At 42.9% G+C, this 23,104-nt stretch overlaps 1 protein-coding gene across 7 annotated transcripts in view; it reads left to right on the top strand.

Annotated features, from left to right (window-relative positions):
- TENM1 (teneurin transmembrane protein 1) overlaps nt 1-23,104 on the top strand; it is an 801,322-nt gene that overhangs the window by 763,138 nt on the left and 15,080 nt on the right. For all 7 annotated transcript variants that reach the window (XM_082717245.1, XM_082717244.1, XM_082717248.1 and 4 more), the window contains 3 exons: nt 6,537-6,709; nt 7,604-7,839; nt 21,731-22,027. In XM_082717245.1, coding sequence (XP_082573371.1) covers nt 6,537-6,709; nt 7,604-7,839; nt 21,731-22,027 — 706 coding nt within the window. The remainder of the gene's footprint in view (nt 1-6,536; nt 6,710-7,603; nt 7,840-21,730; nt 22,028-23,104) is intronic.

Consider the following 23,104-nt stretch of genomic DNA (forward strand, 5'->3'; position numbering starts at 1 on the left):
CCCTCCTTCAAGTTTCCCTTTGTCCTTTCGAGGCTGAGGAACACAAAACTGGACCTACTATCCTCGTCTGAGTCAGAGCCCTGCAGTTCTCTGAGGTGCGGAGGCTGCCGCCTTCTGTGGCCAAAGGGGACAAACTGTTCGCCAAGGTGGAAATAGAAATTCTGTTCTGAGTTGAGAGACAGAGAAACAGAAACAGAAGCAAAATTTGACAGGATGGAGGACGGCCACGTACAGGTAGCTAAGCCAGTAATCCATCCAGCTTTGATGATCTGTGGCAATGCAGAGGAGAAATGACATAGATGACCCTGAACAGTGGATCATCCAAATGGGATTTTAAAATGTTTCTTGTGCAGTGGTAGTATGTGGGCTTGTGTTGTGTAATGTGATGTTGTTTAAATAGTTCACTGATTTTCATAATTCCGTTGGACTTGGACTGGGATCAACATTGCACACCCCAAGTATTAGTACGTGATGCTTGACTGCTCCTGAGCATCCTGACCACAGAGAAATGGCTAACAGAGAGGTGATTGTCAAGGCAAGAATACGGACCAAATGAGGCCAGTGTTTTGGCCCAAGGAGGCTGGCAGGTTCGTAACTGCTATGACCTTACAGCAGTGGGGGCCCAAGAGAGGGGCCCAGCAGCTCACAGAGTAGGCAGGCCTTCTTTGCCCAAAAGGCTCGAAGAGTAGTTAGGATGCCCTTGCTTGTTTCCTAAGTATTTCCCTGGCAAAGGCTTCTGCTCTACAAAACTGGAAAGGTTCCAGGCTGAGGCCAAAGCATCAGTGTGGTCACTGCTGCTGGTCCAGGCTGAGTGGACGGTTCTGCAGGCCCTTGCCCTTTGGACTCCTTGCCTGAAGAGAAGGAGATTTCGCGTTTATGTAATTTCTCGATCCCAGGTCTTCTGTATTCTCTCTCTGGACTTTGTTAGCCCATACCCCACTCCCCGAAAAAAGCCATTGACTGACAAGTTAGAAAGCCTTCATAATAGGCTGAGCGCCTCCTAGGCTATTTTATAAATGCTCCGTTGCATGGAAGATGGCTGATGACGGATTCTCCCTCCTCCCTGGTAAGATCAGAAGAAGAGGTAGGGTCAAGGTACACAAGCCATGTCTCTGGGTGAGATATTTACCTGGGCATAGGACACGATTCCCGTGTAAGAACTGGTTATATAATCCATCCAAACATATCAATATGTTTCCAGTGTTCTCTAGAATCTCAGAGTAGAGAGGGAGCGAAGGAACCATGTGGTCCAGCCCCCCGCCTCCAGGCAGGCAAAGGATTTCAGTTAAGCAAGAACAGAGAATTGTCAACTGTTCCTTCGGGTCTCCAGAGACAGAGACTCTCAACACCTCTGCTCAGTCGCCTCTCCATGTGTGTGCTTTATGCCCTTGACAAGGATCAAGAATGGACAGACAGAACCGCCATGGGCCATGCTGGGGACAACTGCAATCGACACAGGGAGTAAACAGAAGCAAGAGAGGCTACTGGCCCAAAAAGCTTCCTGGGGCTGGTAGGGAAGATGAGCTGCAGCACACAGGACATGTACGGAAGCTGAGCCTACCCTCCCAACGCCACCATCGCTGGCTCTGTCTCCTCTCTAAGCACATGGGATGTCAGATCCCCCCATCTCTTCCATTTCCACAGAAATCATCTTATTTCACTCATGCAACAAGTAGGCGTGGTGAGAATCTCCTCTGTAGCAGATACCGAGAATACAGGCATGAATGAGACCTGGGGGTCCGGCCGTCCCTCTATGGGTATGAGTTTACAGCCTAGTAAGGAAGACAAGTCCCAATGATTGGCAATCACAATACATTGAATAAAGGCAAGAAGCCCCCATCTTCTTACACAAATGAAGGCTGCAGCCTTCTTGCAGGTCCCGCTTGTCCACATAAACCTTTCCAGGATTTGCTGCCCCCAAGGCACTGCTTTCATCGTACTGTTCTCTCCTTGCAAAGTCTTCTGTGCCTCTGCATTCTCCACTGCTTCCCAGCTTTCCTCCAGAGCCCAGTACCCCAGGTTCCCTCTGCTCTGGTTGCAACATGCTTCTTGACTTTATCACGTGCTACCCTACTAGAGGAACCTTGTGCCCCAGCAACCCAGGTCTTCTGGACATCCCATCCACCGGCATGCTTTTCTTCATGCCACCACCTGTCTTTGTAATGCCCTCCTCTCCACCCCCATCTTCACCTATCCAGGGACTGAGCTCTACCTACCTTCCAGAATTCAAATACCACCTTTTCTCTTCCTTTTTTTCTGCTCGGCACAGTCGAAAATGACTTCTGTCTCTTCTGAGCTTTGACAGCTTGTTTATGGAAGAACATGGCAATATTCTGGCATTAGAGTGATTTGTGTGAATGTCTTATCTGCCCCACTAGTCTTTGCATTTCATTCAGCACTATATCTCCAGTACCTAGCACGAGACTGGTATTTATTGAGTAAAGGACAAGTGGAGACAGGACGGCATTATGGACTTGCAGCCAAATCAAAGGAAGCCCAAGGAAGTGATTGGTGAGGAAGGGGAATCCAGTATTTCCTACAGAATGTTAATTAGGTTGATCAGGTTTCTGTCATGAGAAGGTAAAGAGGGTCTGTTTCCCTTTAAAAAGTAAGTAATGAATTTTCCTTCTATAATCATTAATATTTTCTTAAGAGCAAAGGTGGGGGCTTCTAGTTTTTACTCTGCATGGTTTAGCCCTGGTTTAAATTATTCTCAAGGGAAAAGGATGGACTATCCCTTATGAGAAAATATCAGACCACATGTATTGTAAATAATGTGCAAATATCCTCCTACCCCCAACTAAACTATATGCTCCTCAAGGACAAGAATGAATTCTGAACTTCCTGTATAAATGTTTTCTTTGCTCCAATGGGGCACGTCTGCATGCACACAAGCACACACATACACAAATGCACACAGCCTTTGAGGTGCTGAGAAAAACAATATACTCAATACTTCATTGATCAGTGCCCTGTGAGACCCTCATAGTGGAATTCTATAAAATCAGGACAGGAAGGGACAATATGAGGGCAAATCTCCTCACACCAGACCCACTTCTAATGACTATGAAGGCGAGACTCATTGTCTGACCACACAATTCACCAGCCAGAATTTGCAGGCCTGGTTACGAGATTGCTACTCCAAGCCTTGGAAAGGAGGGGCTTGCTACCATGTTGTGGCCTGAGGGGGATCAGCTGCAGCATATTGGCTTGTACTCTGCACCAAAGGATGCAGGCACCAAAGGGAAACACACAGCATAAGAGGTTTTGATTAAACTTGTATCTTTGACATTCAGTCTGGAAACATGCATTCCCCTGTGATGGAGAGAAAAAAATTCAAGCAAGCCATAAGAAATCAAAGGCTCCCTTTATTTCGTCGCCACTTTTGAGCAATCTTTCCAAAGTTGTGGGAATTAGCAATGATGAATATTTCTGCCTGTCACTCTTTCTTTGGAAATGACACCACAAAAGAGAGGCGGGCCTATATGTTTAGACCTAGGGCCATACAAAGGACAGAGACACCACACTGAAGATACCACCAAATGTGATCACTATGACTGCCTGGCAGAATTGGGGTCTGCGAGTGTATTCAGCAAAGGGCTTTAAGGATATTTTGGGGGGTTTCCCTTCATTTTTATTGAGATATAATTGACACATTACACTGTAGAAGTTTAAGGTGTACAGCCTAATTTCTTATGTATAAGACTGAGAAATGATGACCAAAACAAGCTTAGTTAATATCTAGCATCTCACAGATACAAAAATATATAGAGAGAAATGGTTTATTCCCTCTGATGAGAATTTTAGGGTCTACTCTCTTACCAAGTCTCCTATGTATGGTAGTATATCAGTGTTAGCTATAGTCATCATGTCACACATTACCTCTCCAGTACCTATTTCTCTTATAACTGGAACTTTGTGTCTTTTGACTACCTTCCTTCAACTCCCACAGCCACCCCCGACCCCACCTCTGGTAACCACCAATCTGATCTTTTCTGAGTTCGGTGTGTGTGTGTGGGGGGGGGGTTGTCTTAGATCCTTCAAGTGAGATCATACGCTATTTGTCATCGTGTGACATATTTCCCTTAGCGTTATGCCCTCCAGGTAGAGTGCTTTGCTTATGATAGAGTTAAAGCCAAATACACACTTTCAAAAAGGATGTATGTCCAGCCACAGAAAGGAAATCAGGTACTATAACTTTCCAATACCCAGCAACTGGGCTGACCCCCAAAACTGTTGCCTCCCTCATCAGAAAGGATCATGCAGCTACCTCCCAACTAGATCTATCCAGGTAATTAGTCTTATCCAGGACTATAAATCTTTCCTTTCCAAATGTACTCCAGTCAATTTGGGAAGTGGGGATAGGAACAGAATATGTAGGAACATGGCTGTGCTCTTGGGAATCAGCTTTTAAATGTATAATTGCAGACAAACTGCACCAGCGACTGAGCTTAAAAGGTGTTTGAAGGAGGGGGGCTGGTTAGGAAACCAGATTTATCCACAGGCCACTGCTAAGTTTCATTTGAATTTTTGGCCCTGGTACCTCTGCTCATAGATGGCTCAAAAGGCATCTGATCTTGACATCTTGCCCTGAGGAGTGGACACAACCACTGCCTTCACCTTTAGATGAAATCTTGCATTAAAACAAGAGGCTATGTGCCTGAAAAAGAAAGAAACTGCCCCCAAGCTGGAAAGCCCATTGGGAACTTGCATGCCTAGCATCTTAGGTGAGATTTCCTGAGGAATGAGGACGAGTGACCTTGCCAAGTTTTAAGGACACTCCTTAGAAATGAGAAAGGTAATCCAATAGGGCCGAGTTGCTGTCGATGGATGTGAAACGGAGAGGAACTGCCAGCCGAGTCTAGGCTGTTGGGACCCCAATCTCCCTGATGAGGAAGGCAGCTTCCTTCTATCTGCTGCCTAAAAACACCTCCCTACAGGGAAAAGCAACTTGGTATCTTGGGAAAATTAAAGGTAGACACTGTTTTCCTCTCCTGGAAGGAAGACCAGGCAGACAAGGCTGAGGTTGTGCTGGGCATTCCAGCCCTTCCATGGCCCTTTCTCATCAGGGCTCTGCATTTTGCAGCCAGAGCCCCAGAACAGACCATGGACAAAGGGGATGAGCAGGGGCCTGGATTCTGCCATTCACCGCAGGCACAAACAGCACCCTTCAGCTTTTCCTTGATAATAAGGCCTGGGCTGCATAGCAGCAACACGCCAACACCCATTTTGAAGAATACCCCCTTAAACAAAGGATGCCTCCAATTAAATAATTGGGCTTGGCTTATCTGTGATATCAACTGACCTATTTGATTGTTTTCATTTGCATATATGACTGTAGCCCCAAGTTCAGTTCTATCAGATAAAATAAGGTCCAGCCCCTTTGCTGACGCCTACCAAACACTGGTCTGGGTTTTAAAAATTTGAGCAACTACCCAGGCTGAGTTCTTTAAAACCTAGTGAACTAACACTAAATCACTATGCCATTTTGCGTAATTGTCAGAGGAGGAAATAGTAGAGCCAGTCTTCGCCTTTGTGTCCAGGCTGTATTCTGCTCACTTTGGGTAAAAAGAATATAATTGTTTAACATTTTAAAAGCAAATAAGAGTGCTTAAATATTTTGTAATTTGCAACTTGAAAAGAAAACAGTAATGGGTTTCCAAGTGCATGTCTTTACTTTTAATGAAGTGTTTATTTTTCATGGTTCTATTGACAATAAAAGAACAGCTCCACATCAAAAGCCTTCAGGGAAGCAGTTTCCATTTGGAGGACAGTGAGATTGCCAATCATTCTGAATTTTTTTTATAAAGTAAACTCGCTAGACTATATTTCCGGATATAGGTTATTGCCTATTATCCCAGGTAATTATTTTTTTTGTCTCTTACTCATATAGGCAAATTACAACACATTATGTACTATATTATAGAAAGATTTTTTTAGAAAAAATTAACTGACACTGAGATCAGGGGGCTCCAGAATGTTTTAATGAACATGTTTCCATTATCTTCTGTGCTTGTTCATTTTGTTGGAAGAATGATTCATTCATTTCAAATTTGGCAACTTAAACAGCAGCAAATATAATTTTCCTATCACAATGCAAAATCAGTTTATTGCCCTTCCAGACGTTGGGGGCCGGTTGTGCCTCCCGTTCCTTTGCCAACATCACCCTCTGCTGGTAGTTATTATCCATCACATCTAGTGGGATCGACCCAAATCGCAAACGGAGGCCTCCCTGCAACATTACACACAGCAGGACATGATTCATAAATCAGTTTTCCACCCTGGTGATTCATTACCAGATATATTTTTTCTGTAAAACAGCACAGCTCAAGGAAGTCATCAAGAATTCAGAAGCTGCAAGAAATACCTTCGTTTGATTAATCATCTCTCTGACCTTTTTCTTCTTATTGAACAAGGTTAATAATACTTGTTATCACTCAAAGTTAAACTGTATTAGCTGCCAAGTGATTTTTATTTGCAAAGGCCTGTTATCACTGCCAATAGGCTTCAAAGTTGGGATTGGTTACATTCCCCAGGTATGACCCCGAGGGACATCTGACCAATGCAACGTTTCCCACCGGAGAAGTCAGCAGCTTCCACAGTGACCTGGAGAAGCTGACAAAAGTGGAACTAGATACTTCCAACCGTGAAAATGTCCTCATGTCAACCAACTTGACAGCAACTAGTACCATATATATTTTAAAACAAGGTAAGGATACTTCCCACTTCACCTGACTATAGAGGTACTGTTCTTAATTTCTACCATCAAACCTCTGCCCACCGTTAATAAATAGAACTCACTTCCGGCTGAGAAGATGGCTTCTTCTCCTTGTTTTCCAGCTATGGGGGCTGAAACCCAAATAAAATCACACTGTTCACAAAGTTCACGTAGCAACATTGGACCACATCTCTATGGGAGCGGTGAGGTTCAAGCCCTGCCCAATCTGCTCTCCCTTCAAGTCATTTCCCAGCACCCAGCTGTTTGTAAAGCTCTTTTAGGCTCTGATTGGGTTATATTAAAGAAATGAAGTCTGTGCCCCATCTGAGATTAGCATTCTAAATCAATGCTGACGTGGGTGAATAACAAGGATGAATTGGGACTCTTGTTAGGTTGTGGAGCCAGACGCAGAACTGCCCAGAGTTCAGGTTCATGCTAACATGATGAGTAGCAACCTTTGTCCGTGTAACCATTTTGCAGGGTGTGGCAAGGGTGTGCAACAACCAAGTGCAATGCCAAGCTGAACTTCAGCCTCTTCTCCTTCTAGCTCCCAGCATATCAAACTGAGGAGGCCAACCCACCAGGTCAGAGAAGGATTTCGTGAGGGAGTTCTTTAAAAATGAAAAAGACAAGCCAGAAACAGCCTCCAGTATTAGACAGGAATCTTTTATCCAAGAAAAAAGAAAGCCCAGCTAGGCGAATAACAAGACCCAAACGGATAGAGAGTGCATGTGGCTGTGAGAGTGGTGGTCTAGCCCAGAAGGCATTCTGCAACCCACCTGCTCATCCTTCCCCACACTTGCCTCCGGAACCTAAACTTGGCTCTCCTCTGCTTCCTGCACTTCCCTTTTTTCCTCTTGTCCTGCTTTTCTCCTCTGCCTACAGAAAACACCCAGAGTACCTATCGGGTGAGCCCGGACGGCTCCCTACGTGTGACCTTTGCCAGTGGGATGGAGATCAGCCTCAGCTCAGAGCCCCACATCTTGGCCGGGGCGGTCAACCCCACCCTGGGCAAATGCAACATCTCCCTGCCCGGAGAACACAATGCGAACCTCATCGAGTGGCGGCAGCGCAAGGAACAAAACAAAGGCAACATTTCAGCTTTTGAAAGGAGACTGAGGGTAAGGCTTGACCGGATGCGAGATACAGAACTTCTGTTTTATGTTTGAAAACCACAAAGCTGGGCGCCTGGGTAGCTCAGTGGTTTAAAGTCTCTACCTTCAGCTCAGGTCATGATCCCAGGGTCCTGGGATTGAGTCCCGCATCGGGCTCTCTGCTCGGCAGGGAGCCTGCTTCCCTTCCTCTCTCTCTCTGCCTGCCTCTCTGCCTACTTGTGATCTCTCTCTGTCAAATAAATAAATAAAATCTATAAAAAAAGAAAGAAAGAAAAAAGAAAACCACAAAGCTGCCCTAATCCAAAGTCCCATTGCGACAAAGCTTTTCTAGGTGACTGACTAGCTTATATGATATACTAATTCAAGAGAGGGTGCTAATGGCTGATAATGGTTCAGTATCCTTAAATGAACATTCTAATAGGAGCTTTCTTTGTCATTAGCCAGCTAAAGTGCTCTAATAGTAGCAATTTCAGGCACCAAGAAAGTCTGGGTGGAGAAATGTGTTGAGTCAGGAGGCCCTCCAGAATCCCTCACAGCATGCCTGGGAGATGTTGTCGGGTTCACTACCTTGACCCAGCTCCCTGCTTTGGGAGTAGTTTAGACTTTGTGCGGAAAGACCAGGCAGGTGCACACGCAAGGATGCAAGACGTAAGGCAACATTTGGACAAAGGCAAATTAAAAAGGAAAAGTCAGTGAATGAATGATATCATTCCCGTGAATACATCACTAAAGGCCAGAAGGGTAAATGGCCAGTACTGAGAGTGGACTAGTGGTGCTCTGAGAGCTGCCCAGAGGAAATTAGAGGTTTTGGGGGAGAGGGGGTTCAAGTCCTCACCAAGCACAACGCACTGCAGTTAGCCAGAGATCTCTGTCAAACCTGTCTTTCTGCAGCACACAAAGCCTACAATCACCGCAGCACTGTGTCTACCTGTCCCTTATTAAGCATTAACCAATGTTCGGATGATATGACCAACTTCCCAAATATAGTAACATTCAATATCAGCCCCAGAGCAACTGCCAGCTCGAGGGAAACAATCACTCACAATTGAGGCCAGGCCGGCTTTAAGCACCTGTGTCAAGCTGGGAGACCTGGGATGCTTGCATTTTCTTCACGCACGGTACAAACTCGCTCACAGTGAAAATGTGGTAACCTTCAGGCTGTGGAAGCACAATGAGAGACAACCACCCAGTCCCGGCACGAAACAGTCCAACGAGTCCAAAGGCATGATATGGACAAAATAATGCATGACAGTACTCTTTTTCAATCATTTCTGTTGGTGACACATAGACACAAACTTCAGTGGCCTTCATAATGCCACTAAAAGTTGTCCACAGGTGCAAGTCAATTTGCATGTTTTGATTCTATCGGCAATCTCTATCAGAACACAGATGGGCTCACGGATGGGCCACTGGATTGAGAAGGAAAACCAGTGCACATAGTCACACACCTCTCTGTGTGGGAGGCAGTGAGGGTTTCTGTCAGAATTCTAGAAATGGGATCTCCTCGATAGAGCCCTAAATGGGGAAGTTAGTTGACCTGGCTTAAGAAATGCGTTTATTGGGGCACCTAGGTGGCTCAGTCTATTAAGCATCTGACTCTTGAACTCGGCTCAAGTCTCAGTCTCAGGGTTGTGAGTTCAAGCCCTGTATTAGGCTCCATACTGCTTGTGGAGCCTACTTAATTCAAAAGAAGGAAAAGAAATTTATTTTCTTTATTTTCTTCACCTGTGAAATGAAAATATCACACTAGAGCAAATGGCTTAACAACCTCATGGATTCACCATAGAATAATTGTATCAAATAAATGATCTCTTAGTGCCTTCCCCAGTTTATAGCCTCAATAAAACATTATGAACCATATCACATACAATGTACCTTTGGGTTTTCCCATTCTTTAGGATAACCCATCCTGTACTACGTGACTTTGGGATTTTCCACTTTCTAAGCTAACCCACCATTTTCTTTTTCCAGGTACACAGATAATGGAGAAATTCCAAACTATAAGTTACACCTCATATCCCAAAGTGCTCTTAATGTTGAAAAACTAATGGCCATAAAACATTTGGGGGATCTTTACTATACGAAGTGAAGTGTTATTTAGTTAATTCTATTTATAATTGACCCATTTCTGGGGCGCCTGGGTGGATCAGTTGATTGGGCAACTGCCTTCAGCCTGGGTCATGATCCTGGAGTCCTGGGATCGAGTCCCACATCAGTCTCCCTGCTCAGGTGGGAGTCGGTGTCTCCCTCTGACTCTCTCCCCTCTCCTGCTCTCTCTCTCTCTATCTCATTCTCTCTCTCTTTCTCTCAAATAAATAAATAAATAAATATACACAAAGAAAAAACAAAATTTAAAAAAACAATTGACCCATTTCCCTTCCTGTGGTATAGTTGAGCAGATTTGTGAAACCGGTTATAAAGGCAACAAATTCAGGACCTTCTCTTCTATGTGACTTCCAGGGTACTTCCTGAGGTCCTCCGACAGAATGGAGCCCCTCCTCAGCTGAGGGGTGTTACCATGCATGTCCCTAGAAACCTAACAGCAATCCTCGACATGTTTAGTACCTCAGAGTTAACAAAATGCTTTCACAGCCAGGATTTTATTTGATCACCACAACCATCAATTGTTGTTATTCCCAACTTACAGATAAGGAGACTAAGGCCCAGAGAGGTTAAGTGATTTGCCCAAAGTCAAACAGCTATTAAGGATCAGAGTCAGCCCTCAAATGCAGGTCTTCACGGAGCGCAGCACTCTTTCCACTACATGATGCTGTGCTGCCTTGATCCTTAAAATAATTAATCTATAAATCATTGCCCCACTCAGTGGAGCCACCTTGGCAAGGCCTGACTCCTCATTTCAATGCTGACAAAAAGAGACAAATAATCGACTCTAATGCACTGGCAAGTGTGGGTGGAGCAGGACAACTGGCTGGCCTCCAGGCAGAGAAAGTGGGGAAGAGGCCAGAGAAGCGAAGCTGTTTAACTGGCTGATTCTTACCTTCTCTCCCCATCCTTATGCACTTTGTTTACACTGATGCCTCAGTTTCCCCAGATTAGGCAAGTCCGATTTTTTTTTAAAAAGATTTTATTTATTTATCAGAGGGGAGGTGGAGAGCGAGCACAGGCAGACAGAATGGCAGGCAGAGGCAGAGGGAGAAGCAGGCTCCCTGCAGAGCAAGGAGCCCGATGTGAGACTCGATCCCAGGACGCTGGGATCATGACCTGAGCCGAAGGCAGCTGCTTAACCAACTGAGCCACCCAGGCGTCCCGGCAAGTTCGATTTAATGGAGGGATATGCTCCCCTGACGTAGGTGTGAACCTGGTTTTGACAAGGCAAAATCCTCTTTCCCCTCTGAGTTTACTATTGCAGAGACGGTGCCCCTTCATTTCTGGTAGCTTTTCAAGGGGCAAGCAGATAGGGTTACGAGATGTAACGTTCTCTCTTCCTGGGCCAGATAGACAGGGACCCATTTGTAGCATAATGTAAAGAATAAGCCTCTCCGATGCCCTCAAGTACCTCAAGGCCTCGGACTGAATCATTTATTTCTCCTGGTGGAGCAGCCATTCCAGAGCAAGGGCAGGTAGGGGTACCAGGGCTCTTGAGACAGAATCCCAGGTCCAGAGAGTCCCATAACATAGAAACCCCTGCTGTACCATAGGAAATAGGACTCCTCTTTGAAAAACCAAACAAAGGTGTGTAGAAGAAGAATCAAAGGTGTGATTGGGATTTTTAAACGTGCTTGAGCATCAGGTCATAAAACACTAATTTTTCAGGCACAAAATGACAGATTCCTTTAAAGGCCCATTGGGTAAGATGATGGGCATTCCAAAAAGCTACCTATCACATCGACCCTAGACCTTCTAGCTCGAAGAAAACGCAGAAAAGGATAGACTTCTCTTGGAGATCAAGCAACAAGCGTTGCTCTTCTCCGATGACTGGTGAGGGTTTTGCACACAAAGTCAGGGTCCCCTTCAAGGTGAGCAAGGCAGACTGCTGAAAAACATGATATTCTGCTCAGCCTGGGAAGTTACCTCTGGGCTGTCCTTCACCAGCTCCATTAAGTGAAATAAATCACACCAACATCCTGAGATTTCCTTTATTTTAAAAATCCATTTCCCCCCAACCTGAGGTGTGTCTGAATCATCTTCCTTGCCAAGTACTTTTAAATCCATTCCGTGTATCTGTGTCTGCTGCTTAAGCCTGTCCCCATAAATGCATTTCCCCGGACAATGGCGAAATTAGAGATTAGATCACAGTGGAAGCCATTGGGAAAGAATTGGACATTCACCCACAGCAAACCAGTTTAGGAACTTCACCCAGCTTGCACCTTGCCACCTCCACGGATAATAAAACCATTCTAGGAGACATAACCCAGCACTGGATCCCAGAGTTTTTCATAAGATTTCACAGACTGAGATGTGAGGTTACAGCAAAACCCTTGCCCTACAGCCTCCTTTATGAAAAGAAAAAAAAAAAAATCCAGGAAGCTTAGCACTTCAAACCAAAGTCATAAAATCAAGTAAGATGATTATGTGTTTACAAGCAAAATGAAACAAAGACTAATCTAAAACCTCACAATTGATTTCTGTCCCCTCTCCACTCAAAGATAACTGAGAACAGGGTAGATTGGTTTTTCAGCGCAACATGTTTATACGTGCTCTGAGCTCTGAAAGGCCAAACAAGCCCAGATACAGCACAGAGTCCCAGGCTGACAAATGATGGCGAATTTGGGAGGCAGCCAAAAGGGTTCCAGCATCTCCCTACATTCTCAGAAAATGCCTTTGCTGACAGGGCACTCAGCTGCGGGCTGCTGGGAGTTGGAGTTCACATCTGCTTCACGCTATTTTAACTTCTTTCTCCCCAGGTTTGGCTGGAGGGAATTATTTTGTGAAGACTTAGATAAGGAGGCTGCTTGCAGATAGATGAATCTATTTAAAAAATATATCTGTGGTTCTCAGCCCCAGATAACCGTGGGGCTTGCATCCAGGCAAGTGGGCAGAGTTGGTTTTTTGGGGTCAGGAGATTCTTGGAATCATAGAAGCTACTCTATTTGTTAATCTTGAGTCAACTCCACTAAGATAACTAGAAAGACAGTATGATTTCACATACTATTCCACATGCATATAAACATTAATGATGTGGTATAAAAAATTTCAAGTGTCTGTTGTTACGGTTACACAAACAAATTCACCAACAGGAAAGTATTTCAACAAGAGCAAATTAATATAACGCAAAAAGCATCCAAGATAAATGATATGGCAGAAGTCAGGTGAGGAGAATGAACAAGATTTTGAGGAAGAACCTATAATCTTGCACCACTTTTCCCGTCTATGAAATGAGGGATGTGGGCTGTGCAATCTCTATCGTTAGTAGCATTTTCACAACGGATCATGATTACAGCAGCTAACATTCACTGAGTTCTTACTATGCGTAATGCCATATGTGAACTCATTTAGTACTCATTACACTTTATCAGCTGGCTTCTATTGTTATCATTCTCATTTTAAAGATTAAGAGAGAGGCATAGAGACAGGGCACCTGGGTGGCTCAGTCAGTTAAGCGTCCAATGCTTGGTTTCAGCTCCGGTCAGGATCTCAGGGTTGTGAGATTGAGCCCATGTCAAGCCCCACACTGGACTCAGCCCTAGGCATGAAGCCTGCTTAAGATTCTCTCTCTCGGGGCACCTGGGTGGCTCAGTGGGTTAAGGCCTCTGCCTTCAGCTCAGGTCATGATCCCAGAATCCTGGGATCGAGCCCCACATCGGGCTCTCTGCTCAGCGGGGAGCCTGCTTCCCTTCCTCTCTCTGCCTGCCTCTCTGCCTACTTGTGGTCTCTGTCAAATAAATAAATAAAATATTAAAAAAAAAAGATTCTCTCTCTCCCTCTCCCTCTGCAACCTCCTCTCAAGAAAGAAAGAAAGAGGAAGGAAGGGAGGAAGAAAGAAAGGGAGAAAGAATGGAAGGAAAGAAGGAAGGAAGGAAGGAGGAGGCACAGAGAGGTCACACACAGCTAGTGTGTGGTGATAGCACAATTTGAACGCAGTGAGGTCAACTCAATAGCCCATGTCCCAAAATCCCTACGGGCAGTAAGATTTTGTGGGCTGACAAGGTAAGGAGAATATCTTGGCAGTAAAAAAAAAAAAAAAAAAAAAAAAAAAAATAGAAGTAGAAGGAAATTCCCGATGGGGTATTAGCAGCTGATGCTAACATGAAATACACGCCCTGTTCATTTATTGGCAAATCTGTGAAATAAAGGAAGCCTGAGTCAACCTAATAATTATCAATAAAAAATAAAACCTGTAGCATCGTACAGGTTTCTAAAAATTGATTGAATTTTTGATTTCTAAAAATCAAGTACTAATTACCTTAAAACCATTGAGTGTAGAGTAGTGGGTACTAATTTAAAATCAACTGGTACTTTTCTATCCGTTCTCATAAATTCATGAAAATTACAGCACATCTCCCAAACTGTGAGGTTATTATTTGGCCCATCTCACTTACTCACCTTCTGACTTCTTCAGCAAAGTTAACAGGTTAATCCAGTTGCACTGTGAGCTGAAATGCTAGAGAGCATCCTTGAAAATTCAGCTTTCTCTTCTCTGTAGAAGAAATCATGGGGCACCTGGATGGCTCAGTCAGTTAAGTGGCCAGCTCTTGATTTCTGCTCAGGTCATCATCTCAGGGTCCTGAGATGGAGCCCTGAGTTACCTCTATGCTTAGCAGGGATCTGCTTGAGGATTTTTTTCTCTCTCTCTGCACCCTCCACCAGGCTCATGCTCAAGCACTCTTTCTGTGTCTAAAATAAATAAATAAATCTTTTTAAAAAAGAAATTAACTGCCATAATCATACTTTACTTAGTGTTCAACACATTTTGTTTATGTGTTTTTATGGATATAATTATATATTTATATAATATAATAATAATATATATAATATAATAATATATATAATATAATATAATATAATAATAAGTTATATAAATATATTGCCCTTTTTGTAGGCCAAAAACAGCCAAATATCAGCAAGCAACTTAATATATTTTTATCCTACTAATTGAATGAGTATTGAATTGGAAGAGTTGAAAGGACTTTCTCTTAAGCAATTAAAACACAAATTCCTAGGAAGGAGAGAGAAAGGCTCTGAGTGGAGACAAAAGGCCCTTTTCTTTGGAGATTCTGCCCATACCTACCCTTTCAGAGCACTTTGATTTCTGCTAGAAACACAACCTGTGGCTCCTTAGGGCACTTGCTTCCCTCTTCCTTTTCTAGTTCAAGTATGATCAAAAAACAAACCTTTCTCCTTACTTCTCCTTAGCAAAGCTGAAAAAAAAAAAATAGAAGGGAAACCAAAGGATGAATTAAAGCATAGATACTTCCTCCCCCATGAAAAATTTTTACCAAGTCCAGCTTTCTGATTGCAACATACGTATGAATCATCAGTTACCCAACTCAGAAGTCTCGTTCAACGTGCAACCTGTCCGAAGAGACCCCTTTTAACTTGGGGCTATTACCAAATTTCACCCATTTCTAGAGCCCCTCTTTTTTCCAGCACGAGAACTGGTGTAGACTATTTGGAGGAAGAGTGTGTTGAGGGCAAAAACCAGTTTCCTTCTACCCTTCTAAGTTCTTTGGCTGGTGTAATAATTAAACCGACATAAAACTGATTAAGAGGAGAAAAACAGCATAAATTTAACAACATGTATACCTCGTATGTAACACGAGAGACCCAGGAAAACTGAGTAGATCCCCAAATAGCTAAAGCCAATACCTTAAGTAACATCTCCAGTTAAAGACAAAAGATGTTGGAGATGGGGAGTCAGTTACAGCAAGTTACCAGGAAAGTGACAATAAACAAAGATGCAGTTGTTGTGCTGTTTTAAAATCCTCACCTCCTAGTTGCTAAAAGTTTCTACATTCGTGATTCCCCACTTTCTGGTACAGAGAGACACCCTTACAAATGGAAATTCCCCTATAAATGCAAATGGGCAACTTCACAGTTTTTCAAGAGCTTCTCCTGTGCCTGTTTCTTAAAAATAATCAACCTAAAATAATCCTTATGTCAAAGAAGCATATTTGGGGGTAGAAAATTCTGCTCCCATGCAAGTGGAAATAAAGATGGATGGCCCACACTTAGGTCAAAGGAGATTATTGTCTTTCAAGCAAACTAGTGTTTGTTATGAATGTGAAGCTTTCCAAGCCTTACTTATGACCCCAACAATCACAGGCAATGAGCTTCTCACACGTAGTTTCCGCAGGAGAGTAAGGGGGACACTGTTGCATCTTTTACTCCTTCACTGCCTTTCAGCTCTTAGCCGAATTTTATAGTAACTTCTCTTTTGGGTTCCTTGACCCGATGCCAATGTGGGAGGTGGAGTTTCCCACACCAAAAAGCCATCCTTGGGACACCAGCTGGCTGTCCTGCAATTCAGTTACAATTCAGAATTGTCCTCCAATTCCCGCACTATTTACCAAGAAACAGCATCCGATTCTGTGGGTTAAGGGTTCAGTCCTACAAAACTGCCTCCTGCGCATGACTTCAGAAACCAGTCACCAAGTCCAAGTCGGTACCAGGGCCTGATGGACTGGCTATAAATCAGAGGTTCCCACAACCCTTTTGTTGGATTTGATTAATTTGCTATACCAGCCCACAGAATTGAGGAATATTTTGTCTACAGGATTACCAATTTATTACAAAAGGATGTAACTCAAGAAGAACCGGATGCAAGTGATGTAGAAGGCCGGGTTTGGGGAAAACATGTGGAGCTTCCATGCTCTCAGGATGCTCCACTCTCCGAGCATCTCCACTTGTTCACCAACCCCGAAGCTCTCCAGCCTGTCCTTTGGGTTTTTCATTACTTAGGAATGATGGATTAAATCTTTGACCATTGACAATTGATTCAACCTCCAGCCACTCGGTCCTTCTCCAGAGGTTTGGAGGGAGGTACTAAAAGTTCTAAGCTCTAATCCTGTGGTCGGTTTCCCTGGCAACCAGCCCCCATTCTTTGGTTACTTGAGGGCCCTCCAAAGGTTGCCTCATTAACATAACAAAAGGAAGCTTGATCTATCTTATCACAGGAGATTCCAAGGGTTTTTGGAGCTCTGTGCCAGAACAGGGTCCAAGACCAAATACATAGCCCTTATAAATCACAATATCACACCTTACAAACCTTTGAAAACATTTTTCAGCAATATCTGAATTTCAGAGTACATTATTCAGAAAAAGAGAAGCATGGTTGCGGACGAACTGACAAGCGGAGAGAGAACATTAGGCTGTCGTCCTCTGCTCTTTGTACCACTTAACAGTGATCCCTGCTTGTGTAACTATAATGACTTTATTAAGAAATGTGTTCTCGAGTAGTAAACTTAATCTATCAGACAAATAAAACCACAGATTTAGTTGAACTGGAAATCACTTGTTACTTTGGCTCTTTAACTATCATTATAACATAAATTGTAACAGTTACAACCGTCTCTGGGAGTACATGGATATTTTACAGCTGTTGTAAATGAGCGTTATTACAGTTGGAGATATGTGGCTATAAAACCACAGGAAAGGTAGTTGAAGAAAGAGCACCTGGTTACGTATAGTTTTCCAAGCCCTGCGTATCCAAAGACAGAAAATATGTGCTTCACTATCGCTTTTTAGGTAGTAACAGCAGGTTACTGTATCTTTACGCACTACAACACTGCACACATTGGCTACAGATGGTTTAAAGAGTCATGATTCCCAATCTGTGTATGTCTCTATTCCCCGAATTAAAACTACCCCTGAGACTAACAGCATTTCCTTTCAAATAATTTAAGTATCTAATCTGTAGTCTTCTGCATAGAATTCGTGGTGTGGAACATTTGATACATCATTTTTTTTTTTTGCAGAAGCTCAAAATTAAGGGCAAATATTATTAGCTAGCTGGTGAAGAAACTGAGCCAAAAGAGATTTTTTTTTTTAAAGCAAAGTGCCATACCCCAGTAGAAAAAATGAAAAAAAAAAACCTCATGAGCAGACAATTCATAGGAGACATACATGTCACCAATAGACATTAAAAAAGGTTCAACCTCAAGTGCCTGGGTGGTTCAGTGGGTTAAGCCTCTGCCTTTGACTCAGGTCATGATTTTGGGGTCCTGGGATCCAGCCCAGCATCGGACTCTCTGCTCATCGGGGAGCCTGCTTCTCCCTCTCTGCCTGCCTCACTGCCTATTGCAATCTCTCTCTGTCAAATAAATAAAATCTTAAAAAAAAAAAAAAACACTGCATTACAAAAAAAAAAAAGGTTCAACCTCACTAGTTATCAAACAAATGCAAATTTAAACCACACTACTGTGGTAATTTCCCACTCTCTTATTGAGAAAAGTTTACTAACAATGCTAATACTTACCTGATGCTGTTAAAGATGGAATTAGATGGATTTCCCCTCCACGCACTAGTTAAGGGGAGTATAAATTTGTAAAAGCTTCGTGCACTATAAACTAATGACTCATGTTGAATCAGGAGCCTTTGATATGTTCTTATCACTTCACCCGGTAATTTCACTTCTTGAGTTCTCTATTAAGGAAATATTTATTTACAAATATGGTCAACAAAATATGAAATATGAAAAAAATAATGGAAACTAAAAACTCTAAATTCCAACAATAGGAAAAAGAATAAATAATTATCATGTAAGAAGATACTAGGCAACCATGAAAATCCACATTTTAAGCATATTTAATAATACAAGGAATGTTTGAGATAAAACGTTAGCTTAACAGGAGGACATAGAGGTTTTAAGTACAATCCTCGTATTTTTGGAATGTATGAACAGATTGTGCATAAAAGAGAGATGAATGGAACGCGGCCAAGTATTAACAGTGATTAACATTGGAGAGTGAGATTCCAGGTAATTATTTCTTTTTATATTCCTTTATTTTCCAATTTTTCTGTGATGAGAAAACATCACTCTTATGCTGGAGAGTGGTGTTTGAAGAAACTATTTTGAAAACCACAGTGAGCAAGGGAAGACTGGACTTTGAAATAAGAATGTGGGCTTTGCAGTTGTAGGAGTGGAAAACTTTTCCCATCTTCCTTTCTAGGCTCTTTGGTTGGTCTAATAAAATTTACGTGAGACAGATTCGTGAGAGAAAAACAAATTTAATTTTGTACTTATGAAGGCTCCACAAAAACACGAGAGGCTCCAAGACAGTCAAGGCAGTTTGAGGCTTCTTATACCAGCCTGAACTAAGGCATGGGAGAGGGGCCTGGGGCTTCAAAGGGGAGGAGGGTAATTCACAGGACAAGAATAAGAGCAGATGTTTGGTAATTAGATGTTTGTTCTGCCATCCAGATAGGTCATTCAGGTACAAAGAAATCTCAGGTAATAGCGCTCTTCCTGACCCAGGCCCCCTATCTAAATGCTTTTAGATGGTTAAGGAAGACGTGAAAGATTTTCGGGTCTTGACTGACCTCAGCTCACAATAACACACACGCCAAAGTGGCATGTTATGAGTGGCATATCCTGCTCCCGTTCACAGTTATCTGGCTACTAAGATAAAAATTCTGTCTGGATCTTATATGTGGAATCATTTAAAAAAAAAAAAAACAACAACTCAGGTACAGAGAACAGGTTGGTGTTTGTGGGGCGGGGAGTGGGGGGCAGTGAGGGAAATAGGTGATGGTGGTCAAAAGTGTAAACTTTCAGTTATGAAATAAAGAAGTCCTGGGGGGGACACCCGGGTAGCTCGGTCGGTTAATGCCTTCGGCTCAGGTCATGAACCCAGGGTGCTGGGATGGAGTCCCATGTTGGGCTCCTTGCTCAGCAGGGAGCCTGGTTCCCCCTCTGCCTGCTGCTCCCCCTGCTTGTACTCTCTCCCTCCTACTCTCTGGCAAGTAAATAAATGAAATCTTAAAAAAAAAAAAAAGAAAGATTATTCAGAAGCCCTGGGGATATAATGGGCAGCATGGTGACTATAGTTAATAATGCTATATGATATTTTTGAAAGTTACTGAGAGAGTAGGTATTTTTTTAAGATTTTATTTATTTATTTGAGAGAGAGAGTATTAGAAGGATGAAGGGCAGAGGGAGAAGCAGACTCCCCGCTGTGCAGGGAGCCAGCCATGGGACTCCGGGATCACGACCTGAGCTGAAGGCAAACACTTAACCAACTGAGCCACCCAGGTGCCACTGAGAGAGTAGTTCTCATCACAAGTTAAAAGTTCTCATCACAAGAAAACAAATTGTAACATGTGTGCTGATGGATGTTAACGAGACTTACTGCGGTGATCATTTCACAATATATACAGATATTGAATCTTTGTGTCGTACACCTGAAACTAATATAATGTTGTATGTCAATTTTATCTCAGTTTAAAAAAATAAAAATTTTTCAATAAAAAATTTTTAAAAAGCTGTTCTTGTACCAAGATTTTAAAATTGAACTCTTGAGACCCCTAGAGGTTTCATGATTGGGTTTCAGAGCCCCCTGGAGATTTTATTTATAGTGTACGTGTATGTGTTTATGTGCATTTTTCTGGGGACACAGTATGTAGCTTTAAGATATTTAAAAGGATCCTTGAGGGGTGCCTGGGTGGCTCAGTGGGTTAAAGCCTCTGCCTTTGGGTCAGGTCATGATCCCAGGGTCCTGGGATCGAGCCCCCCATCAGGCTCTATGCTCCGCAGAGAGCCTGTTTCCTCCTCTCTCTCTGCCTGCCTCTCTGCTTACTTGTGATCTCTGTCTGTCAAATAAATAAATAAATAAATCTTTTTTAAAAAAATAAAAGGATCCTTGGCCACAGAAATAAAATGAACATAAAGTTTAGCTGAGTAGCGAGTTAATCAGTTTAGTTCAACTATGATTAATGTAGTCAACGCCTAATGTTGATTTTTTTCTCCCTTCCTCATTAGCCAAATATTTAACATTCTGTTCTGGATCCTGTTGACAATTTCTACAGATATAAATCTAGTACCCCAAACTATAATCACCTTGGAATCTGACACATGGACCCACTGAAAAGCCTAACCCAAATGAGAAAAGTAATCATCGTATTTTTAAAATAACAGTTACCAGTATTATTTTTACATTTCACCAGGTACCTGTATATGTAATCTTATTTCATTCTTAGCACAACTCTGTGGTATGAAGTGATAATATCACTCCCATTTCACAGTTAAGAAAACTAAGCCCCGCATAAAAGAAATGACGGGTGCACAGACAAGCAGCTAATGAAACAGCTCCTGACTCCCAGGTTACTGCTGTTGACCCATTTCAAAGTCTCTGGTTTTTTGTTTGAAGGAAAACAGAATTTGCCACCCCAAAATATGCCTTTTGGGCATAAAAATTATTTTAGGCTATTTTTTTTCCCCCTGAGAGTGCGTGCACATTTGTGTGCATGCGCAGTTCCGGGGTGGTGGGGCAGAGGTGGAGAGAGAACCCCCGCCAAGCTCTACGCTCAGGGCCTGGAGCTCCACCAGGAGCTTGATCCCACCAGCTCTAGATTATGATCGCAAGATCATGACCTGAATCAAAGCCCAAAGTGAGCCTCTTAGCCGACTGAGCCACACAGGCACCCTTGGACTGATTTTAAGAAACAGCAAACAGAAGCTCTGAAAACTGAGTAAAAGTTTACCCTTGTGTAAGAGACGTCTATGTTTGCAAGGGTCTCTTCCTCTCTGCACCAGAAAAGGGAGGATTCCTGGCTCTTCGTCTCTGGAAACTCTTTATCAGTGGAAAAGGCGAGGACCTAAATCTGCATAAAAGCGTACCTGCTTTACTGTGCTCTGCCTGAAAAACCTGCCCCTCCCCACCCCCAACATCTTTTGTCTTTAGCTCCAGGTGGATTTAAGTGGCGGACTTCAGGATTGTGAATGCACTTGATGCGAGGAAACAAAACAGCGCTAAAAATGTGTCTCGTATCTGTTTTGTAGGCCCATAACCGAAACCTGCTCTCCATAGATTTTGATCATATAACTCGCACGGGAAAGATCTACGATGACCACCGGAAATTTACCCTTCGAATTCTTTATGACCAGACTGGACGACCTATTCTGTGGTCTCCTGTAAGCAGATACAATGAAGTGAACATCACATATTCACCTTCGGGATTGGTGACGTTTATTCAGAGAGGGACGTGGAATGAAAAAATGGAATATGACCAGAGTGGAAAAATAATTTCGAGAACTTGGGCTGATGGCAAAATTTGGAGCTATACCTACTTAGAAAAGGTAAGTATGTTGGGAAAATAAACTAGTTTTGAGTTTCTGAATAAGAACACTGAAAATGGCCCTCAATTACCAGTCATGATGAAGAGACCTACAGGAGTCTATTCTGGCTGTTCTGCTCTGTAGAAGTAAAAACAACAAAATGTACCTATAAGGATAAGCAGCTTTTCTGTTAAAAACGTCCCCCAACCCCACACTCCGCCAGGTACTCTTGCAAACTGAAGCCAGGATAATGGCTTAGCTTTCTCCTCATTTGAGCGTATTTGTTCATGCTCTTGAAAAGGTATCCTTATTATTATGAAAGCTCATACTGAGGTAAAATAGGTACAAAATTATAAAATTGTGTGTTAATGTATCTCAGGTCTGGAGAAGAGCCTCTTAGAGGATACGAAATTCTAATTTTGTTGGGATAATCAGTGAAGTTTTAGTAAGTATACATTTGAGGACTAATCTTCACAAGTAATCAGTCCGAGCAAATGATAGCAGTGGGGCTTCATTGGTAATAGTCCTTGGTGTGTGCAGTGAGTCTCCAACAGCACCCGTAATGGGAACCTGTGGGCTCCTGTCTGGTGGAAATAGACAAGGATTTTAACCCCATCCCTGGAACCATTGATCAAACAGCCCCCACAGGGCAAAATCAGTAGCAGAGAACAGTAAGAGAGAATGATTTCCATCTACCATCTCAATTTCTGATGTCCTCAGATGGCATCTCTTATTTCCCAAATCTGTCCATTCAACTGAATTCACCAGTCCTGAATTAATTCCTGGGAAAACTGAAAAAACGCTTTCCCTTGAGGATTCAAGGGCAATCCGTGCACGTTAACCCCTAGAAGTTCTTACAGAGGTCATAGGAGCTTATAGCTCCCATGACAGAATTTTACTATTTGTACCCAATAATGTCAGGCCTTTTTGACACACTCCCCAAAGTTTTTTTTTGGTGGGGGGTGCGGGGGGAGTGTGTCAGTGGTTGTATGTCATTATAAAACTATAATACAACTTCCCAGAGGCAGTTGCTAGGGAACTTGCCAAGTTGGAAATGCCAAGGAGATAAAGCAGAATTTCACTTGGGAACCAGGGTAA

The sequence above is a fragment of the Mustela nivalis genome (genome assembly GCF_964662115.1).
Source record: "Mustela nivalis genome assembly, chromosome: X".
NCBI classification, from domain to species: Eukaryota; Metazoa; Chordata; class Mammalia; order Carnivora; family Mustelidae; genus Mustela; species Mustela nivalis.